Genomic DNA, 10,652 nt, shown 5'->3' with positions numbered 1-10,652 from the left:
CTACCAGACACTCCCGAACTACACTGACCTGATTCCTGTTTAGCCCAGGATATGTAGGCAACCTCCGAAGCAGGATGCGGTCAAGCTTTTTAAAATGCTTCACACGGAATTTGCAAACGGGCAAAAATCGCTCGTATTTGCTCACTTGTCTTTGCCCGGAAACCTTTCGCGTTTCCGAGCAAAGAGTCGGTTGTGCTGATACTACACTCTACACTGTGTGTAGATCCCGGAGCAACAACTTTTGGACTTTAGCTTGGGTGGCTGTCTTCAGTCCATACGGAGATCCAAGGTAGTCCTGCAGGCGTCCGCATGCCCTTGTGTAATTCAGAAACAGTGTTGCATTTATTTTTCGGACCTTGTTTGTAGAATTCTTAGACCGTCTGTGGAGTTGTGACACCAGTCTTGGGTAGTTTTTGATTAAGAAATCATGTTGGAATTATTTAAATGGTTTAATTATTTCTTCCGCTTGATTTAAATTTTCGATGTTTATAAACTGTTGATTCACATTTGCTAAAGAATTAAAATGGGAAAAAAATAATTTGTTCAAATGGTCGGCTTGTCTAGCTTTCACTAATAGGCACCATCACGACTCCCGAGGGTGGGAAATCCGGGTCGTGACACTAATACCGTAAGAATACAATGTATATGGATTATATCCAACTAGCTAATTATAGGGCTTGCCTCAACATGCTGAATTTGGGTTAAATGAAAAGTTCTTTTAGTTTTTAAATTTTTAATTTTAGGAAGTTCAAAATTGACTCCCATCTTAATTGGGGTTTTAGTGTACATGCATTACATTAATCATCCTTAATTGAATGAAGATGTTATATTGTTCCCTTCTATTCAATTTTAGGTATGTGAAGAAATTAAGATCAAAAGTCATTGCCTCAAAGTTGAAGTTGGACCACATTACCTTTGGCCTTACATGACTTAGACAGCTTCTAGCTAGAAGATTTCATTATTTCTTCTTTCCAGCATTGCCAAAGAGAATTTACCAGTATATGTCTATTCTCTTTCTATATCTAAATTTTAGTTTTTAATATATATACATGTAAAGCTCAGTCTAGTTTTGTTACTTTTAATGCGACTTAATTAATTAAAAAGTAAAATACAAAATGGTAACATGATTACGTATATACAACTAATCATTTTAATAATCACTTTTTATTCCCGCTACAGTGAATCACGTCCCAAAACTATGTGACTAGCACCCGACACTTTAGCCATATCGAGCGAACTAGCAATATGATAAATTCGACATATGGACTTTAAATTTAAACATTTTTTGTTAGAGTTGTACGTAGATACTTGATTGTCCTGTTGATCGACAGGTTTGTATGGTGATACAATATTCTGTTTCAGTTCTTTCACATTTTTGGAGTAACATTTAACTTAAGATCAGAGCCGCATGTAGTAGCCAGCTTTTCTAAGGTTTGGACTATGGTGTACTATATTGTTGGATTAAAACGCTTGTGATCTAAGTACCATTTGTTATTTTTTTTAATCCCATATTAGACCTAAAGATGAGGACTACATAGGAAAATTCAGGATTTAAAGCTTATGAGTTTCTACATCGATTTCAAGTAAGTAAATTTACAATAATTACTAGGTTTATGGTCAAATCTTTATAGATATTTATTGAATTTTTAATATATAAATATAGTCTAAACAAAAGCTATTGGTTTCCTGTAAACCCGTATATCGTCGAACTCTAGATCTGCACTTAACTTGACAGTGTAAAATACACAAAATTTAAGTTCGTACTCATTATATTCTTGTTCTACAGAAAAATATACGTGCAATTTTAATTCACACACATTTGAGATTGACATTGTTTATGTAAAAAAAAAATTAAGTTATATATACCGTCGTTATAAAATGATTTGTACTGACAATATATTTAACTTAAACTCGTTAAAGAAGCATAGGAGACAGGACGAAAAGAAGAAAGATACTTTCGATGGTGACATCCCACCAGCGCCTGCCTTTCCTTTTTCAGATCAACGTTTATTACCATATAATATGAATGTACATGATATATATACTGTTCGAAATTAGGGTTTCTAGATAGAATATAAGCATTTTATATAGTCTTGATCTAATATGCATAGGGTGCTAATCGTGTCTCTTATATATGATTTAAACAAGATGAAGCTTACAAAATAGAAAACACTATCCTTATTCAAAACCCTAATATTTACTAGCTAAGTAAAGCACAAAAGAACAGATAAATAAAGCCCCTTCCTTTATATTTCTTCTTTCTTCTTGCTTAACTTTCTTTCTTTTTCTGAAAACTCCCTTTGGGTATAGTGTGATATTCTCTACCATAAACTCCATCAAACTTTTACAAAAGAGAAGAAATATTGGAGCACTAACACTATGGCTTTCTCATCTATTCCCATCTATCTAGATCCTCCCAATTGGCAACATGAGGTAATAAGAATTTTGTTCATCTTTTTTCCCTTAGTATAGCTTCTTCATTAAGAAAGCTAGTAATTGGGAAAAAAAGATAAATATTCCCACTTTCTTTACCAATCTTTTACTATTTGAATATATACTATATAGTACTTCACATAGTAGTATTTGATTTCTTTTCTTGCAATTTTTGTAGCAAGGTAATCACCAACGACAACCTGGAGTTGCAAATGAGAGCCCCTCTCAACTTTCACCAGCCATGCTGCCACCTCCAGCAGTTGGAGGAGGAGGTGGCGGACCAGCTGGCTCAGTTAGGCCTGGCTCGATGGTAGAACGAGCCAGACTAACAAAAGTAACACAACCAGAGACGATCCTAAAATGTCCACGTTGTGAGTCTACGAATACAAAATTTTGTTACTTCAATAATTACAGCCTTTCTCAACCACGTCATTTCTGCAAGACTTGCCGGAGATATTGGACTAGAGGTGGTGCGCTGAGGAACGTCCCCGTCGGAGGTGGATGCCGGAGGAACAACAAGAGAGGAACAAAAAGAAGTAGATCAAAATCCCCCACTAGAAGTGAAAAAAGAAATTGTCCAATAATTACTTCAGCAAATGCCACAACCTCTACTAATAGTATCCCTCATTTGCCTCATCCAACACATTTGTCATTCTTGAGTACCACTAATTTACATAATTTTAGTGACTTCACATCTACTGAAAATAGCCTCAATTTTGGAGGATCTCAACCTCAAGATGGTACAAGAGATCAAATGGATGTCCAAGCCAGATTTATTGACCAATTTAGATTTCAACAAATGCAGCAATTTCCCTTTTTCTCCACCTTGGAACAACAACCTAGTAATAATTTATACCAATTTGAAGCAGCTGCTGAATACCATGTGGGAGAAGTGGCAAATGTGAAGGTGGAAGTAAATAAAGGTACTAATAGCCAAGGGCTAAATTTACCAAGAAACAATTTGGGGGTTACAAATAATCAGTTTTGGACAAACTTCCACTAGCCAACTATTGTGATTTTCATGTAACATCTTCAGAGATAACTCTATCAAGATTGAGCTATTTTTTTTACTTTCCATAATGGTTCTGTCCTACTCAACTTGTGCACACAGCTACTTTACTGAGTATCGATCTGCTATTTTCCACCGGCACAGTACCGAGCAAGCTTGAGCTTTTCGTTTAACTACAACAGGTTCTACCCCTATTTAATTATAGTGAAGAGATTGAATTATGAAGCAGCTTTCTTGAATTGTAAGGTAGTATAATATGGAATTCGATCGTCTCCAGAGGATTTTCATCTGCTAGAAAACTTCTTCTTTTTTTATTTATTTATTTGGTTTCTCATCCGGTGTTCGGTGCCCACCTTGGAGCCCGACTATATCCGGATTCGCGCCGCATAGGGCTCCATTCGGTGGAAGCGCTCTCTACCAAGGATTTTTCCATACCCAGGGCTCGAACTCGAGACCTCTGGTTAAGGGAAGAGCGGTCTCATCTACTGCACCACATCCTTTGGTGGTAAGAAAACTTAGTATTAATGGTAAGCTTTATTTTCATTATTTCCCATTTTTTGGTTTTTTATGTACTGCACGAATGTTTTTAGATCAAGTGTAAGTTTTTTTATACATTAATGGGGTTTAAACACTATCTTACATGACGAGGCTGCTTAGTTATTATAAGAGATGAAATCTAATATGCATTGTATTGTACTCAGTGATTAGTTATATATTGAGTTTATTTTAATGGAATTATATCGATCGGGTTAATATTTTTTCTGCTTCTTCAATCTTTTTTTTTTTTTGAGTTATGATAAGAAAAACTTCATTATTTTGTGATAATGAGTCTTTCATCAAAGCTTCAAGCTTTCTAAAATGATTTACGGGGTTGCATTGGCAGCTCATGTTCATAGAGTCTGAAATTTATGCAAGGGGATTCCCAAAAAAAAATATATTACTACTAATATGTCACCTTGACATTTGGATCAAAACAAAATTTTGAACCCCATGTATTTGTCACTGCACAAGAATCTTCATTAATGTACATAAGGAGATTCTGATGATGTCCATCTCATTGAAGAAGTATTAGGCATGTGCCTAATAAGAGTTTTCTTTGGTTTGGTAGCCAACTTTGTTGACTTGGTTTGGTTGGTAGCCAACCTTGTTGAATTTCTTTGGTTTGGTTGCCAACTTTGTTGAATTGTGAAAAGTGTGTGTAAATTGTCAAATATTGTAGGCTTTAGAGGGTGAAGCTTTGGCTATAAAAGGAGAGCTTCAACTCTCATTTCTTCACACCAACAAAGAGAGAAAGAAAGAGTAAGATTTCACAGACAAGGTATAAGAAAATAGTCTGTGAAGAAAATAGAGAGAGAGCGATATTGTAGTGAGGTGGGAATATCAAAAGAGGGTTATTTCTTTTGAGTGTTGTAGTGGTCTTTGGAGTATTTACCTCCGACCTACAAAGTTGTAAAATTCCTTACTATAGTGATATCAGTTGCTCCTCTCGGGGTCGTGGTTTTTTCCCTTATTCAGAAGGGTTTTCCACGTAAAAATTTTGGTGTCATTGTTACTCTTTTATTCTTGTTAATTACCGTATCTCGGTGCTACATTATTATTCCGCTTTATTACCGTGAATATTATTTTGGTAAGGGGTTTATTCCCAACAACTGGTATCAGAGCACAGGTTCTGCTCGTTCACTGAAATACTATTCACTGTCGGTAGTACTATACTTGGTGAAAAATAAAAATGTCCGGAGTAAAGTACGAGGTAGCAAAATTCAACGGAGATAACGGTTTCTCAACATGGCAAAGAAGGATGAGAGATCTGCTCATCCAACAAGGATTACACAAGGTTCTAGATGTTGATTCCAAAAAGCCTGATACCATGAAAGCTGAGGATTGGGCTGACTTGGATGAAAGAGCTGCTAGTGCAATTAGGTTGCACTTATCAGATGATGTGGTAAATAACATCATTGATGAAGACACTGCACGAGGAATTTGGACAAGGTTGGAAAGCCTATACATGTCCAAAACGCTGACAAATAAATTATACCTGAAGAAGCAGTTATACGCCCTACACATGAGTGAAGGTACGAATTTTTTGTCACATTTAAATGTGTTTAACGGACTAATCACACAGCTTGCCAACCTCGGAGTGAAAATCGAGGAAGAAGATAAAGCCATCTTGCTATTGAACTCGTTGCCATCTTCGTACGATAATTTGGCAACAACTATCCTGCATGGTAAGACTACTATTGAGTTGAAAGATGTCACATCGGCTCTTCTACTCAATGAGAAGATGAGAAAGAAGCCTGAAAATCAAGGACAGGCTCTCATCACAGAAGGTAGAGGCAGGAGTTATCAAAGGAGTTCGAACAACTATGGTAGATCCGGAGCTCGTGGGAAGTCAAAGAACCGATCCAAATCAAGAGTCAGAAATTGCTACAACTGTAATCAACCAGGTCACTTCAAAAGAGATTGCCCAAATCCAAGGAAGGGCAAAGGTGAAACCAGTGGCCAGAAGAATGACGACAACACAGCCGCCATGGTGCAAAATAATGATAATGTTGTCCTCTTTATAAATGAGGAAGAGGAATGCATGCACCTGTCAGGTTCAGAGTCGGAATGGGTGGTTGACACAGCGGCATCTCACCATGCCACACCGGTAAGAGATCTTTTTTGCAGATATGTAGCAGGTGATTTCGGCACAGTGAAAATGGGTAACACAAGTTACTCAAAGATTGCAGGGATTGGTGACATTTGTATCAAGACAAATGTCGGATGCACATTGGTTCTAAAGGATGTGCGGCATGTACCTGATTTACGGATGAACTTGATCTCGGGAATTGCTTTAGACCGAGATGGATACGAGAGCTATTTTGCAAATCAAAAGTGGAGACTCACTAAGGGATCATTGGTGATTGCAAAGGGAGTTGCTCGTGGCACGTTGTACAGGACAAATGCAGAAATATGCCAAGGTGAATTGAACGCGGCACAAGATGAGATTTCTGTAGATTTGTGGCACAAAAGAATGGGTCATATGAGCGAGAAGGGATTGCAGATTCTTGCCAAGAAATCACTCATTTCTTATGCCAAAGGTACAACTGTAAAACCTTGTGACTACTGTTTATTTGGTAAGCAGCATAGAGTCTCATTTCAGACATCGTCTGAAAGAAAATTGAATATACTTGATTTAGTATATTCTGATGTTTGCGGCCCAATGGAAATTGAATCAATGGGCGGTAACAAATATTTTGTTACTTTTATTGATGATGCTTCACGAAAATTATGGGTTTATATTTTGAAAACCAAAGATCAGGTGTTTCAAGTTTTCCAGAAGTTTCATGCTCTAGTAGAAAGGGAGACGGGTCGAAAGCTAAAGCGTCTCCGAAGTGACAATGGAGGTGAGTACACTTCAAGGGAATTTGAAGAGTATTGTTCAAGTCATGGGATCAGACATGAAAAGACAGTTCCTGGAACCCCACAGCACAATGGCGTAGCCGAGAGGATGAACCGCACCATTGTGGAGAAGGTGAGAAGCATGCTCAGAATGGCTAAACTGCCTAAGTCATTCTGGGGTGAAGCAGTTCAGACAGCCTGTTACCTGATCAATAGGAGTCCATCAGTTCCGTTGGCGTTTGAAATCCCAGAGAGAGTCTGGACCAACAAGGAGGTGTCCTACTCGCATCTGAAGGTGTTCGGTTGCAGAGCTTTTGCACATGTACCAAAAGAGCAGAGAACAAAGCTGGATGATAAATCTATTCCCTGCATATTTATCGGATATGGAGATGAAGAGTTCGGGTACAGACTGTGGGATCCTGTAAAGAAGAAGGTCATCAGAAGTAGAGATGTAGTCTTCCGAGAAAGTGAAGTTGGAACTGCTGCTGATATGTCAGAAAAGGCGAAGAATGGTATAATTCCTAACTTTGTTACTATTCCTTCTACTTCTAACAATCCCACAAGTGCAGAAAGTACGACCGACGAGGTTGCCGAGCAGGGGGAGCAACCTGGTGAGGTTATTGAGCAGGGGGAGCAACTTGATGAAGGTGTCGAGGAAGTGGAGCACCCCACTCAGGGAGAAGAACAACCTCAACCTCTGAGGAGATCAGAGAGGCCAAGGGTAGAGTCACGCAGGTACCCTTCCACAGAGTATGTCCTCATCAGTGATGAGGGGGAGCCAGAAAGTCTTAAGGAGGTGTTGTCCCATCCAGAAAAGAACCAGTGGATGAAAGCTATGCAAGAAGAGATGGAATCTCTCCAGAAAAATGGCACATACAAGCTGGTTGAACTTCCAAAGGGTAAAAGACCACTCAAATGCAAATGGGTCTTTAAACTCAAGAAAGATGGAGATGGCAAGCTGGTCAGATACAAAGCTCGATTGGTGGTTAAAGGCTTCGAACAGAAGAAAGGTATTGATTTTGACGAAATTTTCTCCCCCGTTGTTAAAATGACTTCTATTCGAACAATTTTGAGCTTAGCAGCTAGCCTAGATCTTGAAGTGGAGCAGTTGGATGTGAAAACTGCATTTCTTCATGGAGATTTGGAAGAGGAGATTTATATGGAGCAACCAGAAGGATTTGAAGTAGCTGGAAAGAAACACATGGTGTGCAAATTGAATAAGAGTCTTTATGGATTGAAGCAGGCACCAAGGCAGTGGTACATGAAGTTTGATTCATTCATGAAAAGTCAAACATACCTAAAGACCTATTCTGATCCATGTGTATACTTCAAAAGATTTTCTGAGAATAACTTTATTATATTGTTGTTGTATGTGGATGACATGTTAATTGTAGGAAAAGACAAGGGGTTGATAGCAAAGTTGAAAGGAGATCTGTCCAAGTCATTTGATATGAAGGACTTGGGCCCAGCACAACAAATTCTAGGGATGAAGATAGTTCGAGAGAGAACAAGTAGAAAGTTGTGGCTATCTCAGGAGAAGTACATTGAACGTGTACTAGAACGCTTCAACATGAAGAATGCTAAGCCAGTCAGCACACCTCTTGCTGGTCATCTAAAGTTGAGTAAGAAGATGTGTCCTACAACAGTGGAGGAGAAAGGGAACATGGCTAAAGTTCATTATTCTTCAGCAGTCGGAAGCTTGATGTATGCAATGGTATGTACTAGACCTGATATTGCTCACGCAGTTGGTGTTGTCAGCAGGTTTCTTGAAAATCCTGGAAAGGAACATTGGGAAGCAGTCAAGTGGATACTCAGGTACCTGAGAGGTACCACGGGAGATTGTTTGTGCTTTGGAGGATCTGATCCAATCTTGAAGGGCTATACAGATGCTGATATGGCAGGTGACATTGACAACAGAAAATCTACTACTGGATATTTATTTACATTTTCAGGGGGAGCTATATCATGGCAGTCTAAGTTGCAGAAGTGCGTTGCACTTTCAACAACTGAAGCAGAGTACATTGCCGCTACAGAAACTGGCAAGGAGATGATATGGCTCAAGCGATTCCTTCAAGAGCTTGGATTGCATCAGAAGGAGTATGTCGTCTATTGTGACAGTCAAAGTGCAATAGACCTTAGCAAGAACTCTATGTACCATGCAAGGACCAAACACATTGATGTGAGATATCATTGGATTCGAGAAATGGTAGATGATGAATCTCTAAAAGTCTTGAAGATTTCTACAAGTGAGAATCCCGCAGATATGCTGACCAAGGTGGTACCAAGGAACAAGTTCGAGCTATGCAAAGAACTTGTCGGCATGCACTCAAACTAGAAGACAGTGCTACCTCCTCTAGATGAATGAGACTGGAGGGGGAGATTGATGATGTCCATCTCATTGAAGAAGTATTAGGCATGTGCCTAATAAGAGTTTTCTTTGGTTTGGTAGCCAACTTTGTTGACTTGGTTTGGTTGGTAGCCAACCTTGTTGAATTTCTTTGGTTTGGTTGCCAACTTTGTTGAATTGTGAAAAGTGTGTGTAAATTGTCAAATATTGTAGGCTTTAGAGGGTGAAGCTTTGGCTATAAAAGGAGAGCTTCAACTCTCATTTCTTCACACCAACAAAGAGAGAAAGAAAGAGTAAGATTTCACAGACAAGGTATAAGAAAATAGTCTGTGAAGAAAATAGAGAGAGAGCGATATTGTAGTGAGGTGGGAATATCAAAAGAGGGTTATTTCTTTTGAGTGTTGTAGTGGTCTTTGGAGTATTTACCTCCGACCTACAAAGTTGTAAAATTCCTTACTATAGTGATATCAGTTGCTCCTCTCGGGGTCGTGGTTTTTTCCCTTATTCAGAAGGGTTTTCCACGTAAAAATTTTGGTGTCATTGTTACTCTTTTATTCTTGTTAATTACCGTATCTCGGTGCTACATTATTATTCCGCTTTATTACCGTGAATATTATTTTGGTAAGGGGTTTATTCCCAACAGATTCATCAATTTATATATAATTAAAAATAATAATTGTTGTCTATTTACCCATATAATTTTCGAACAAAGGAGATTCTATTGAACCTCTCGACTCTACATAGCTCAGCCATTCTTGTAGCTAGCTAGAAGTACTATAGGAGTTAGAGTTAAATGAATTTCGATGAGCAAATAAATCTTTTTACCTGTATATGCTTTAATTCTTTGTATATATATAAATAATTCGAGTCGAAAGTAACAAACTGAATTGAACCAATAATATTCGCCCTAAATCCAAGTCTTTCTTGCAGCTCATATTGTTATATTCATGTGAAATTGTCAGTGGTGATGCTTAGCCAAGCAGAGCAACAGATATTGAACTAACCGTCCAAACTGAGTTCATTAAATGCTAGTAACTCTCCCCATACTTTGCAACTTTTTTCCTACCTTTGTTTACAGAAGCCCTATTTTTCTTCATTTGCCTTTCTAAGGCCAACAGGCCCCTTCAAATTGTTCAGTGGTTAATCTTCTCCTTTCTGTTTCTCACTTTACGCTCCGTATTCAGCCTTGTAACAACCGTAAAGTTATCTTTGGTGACCTATAGGTTACGGGTTTGAACTGTAAAATCAATCATTGATGCTTGCATCAGGATAACTGCATGCGTACATCATACTCCTTGGGATGCGGCCTTCCTCGGACCCGGAATGCTTCGTGCTCCAGATTGCCTTTATTTTTACTCAATGTTTGTTATTCGCATTGGGACTCAACTGAATCCGAATTCGCATTGAAGTCAGAAGTCTCACATTGGAGGATTGAGGTAAAGTGTTCCATAATAAAAGCGAATTATAACCATGGCCCGAACA

General features: G+C 38.4%; 1 protein-coding gene across 1 annotated transcript; it reads left to right on the top strand.

Annotated features, from left to right (window-relative positions):
• Positions 1 to 2,267: 2,267 nt before the first annotated feature.
• On the top strand, positions 2,268 to 4,081 carry LOC104222829 (dof zinc finger protein DOF3.6). The gene is made up of 2 exons (XM_009774146.2): positions 2,268 to 2,433; positions 2,612 to 4,081. The coding sequence occupies exons 1-2, from the start codon at positions 2,380 to 2,382 to the stop codon at positions 3,434 to 3,436; spliced, it is 879 nt and encodes a 292-aa protein (XP_009772448.1). The 5' UTR covers positions 2,268 to 2,379; the 3' UTR covers positions 3,437 to 4,081.
• Positions 4,082 to 10,652: the final 6,571 nt, after the last annotated feature.

Source organism: Nicotiana sylvestris, chromosome 5 (genome assembly GCF_000393655.2).
Source record: "Nicotiana sylvestris chromosome 5, ASM39365v2, whole genome shotgun sequence".
In the NCBI taxonomy this organism is placed as follows: domain Eukaryota; kingdom Viridiplantae; phylum Streptophyta; class Magnoliopsida; order Solanales; family Solanaceae; genus Nicotiana; species Nicotiana sylvestris.
The sequence above is the reverse complement of the archived record's forward strand: the minus strand, read 5'-3'. Positions and strand labels throughout refer to the sequence as shown.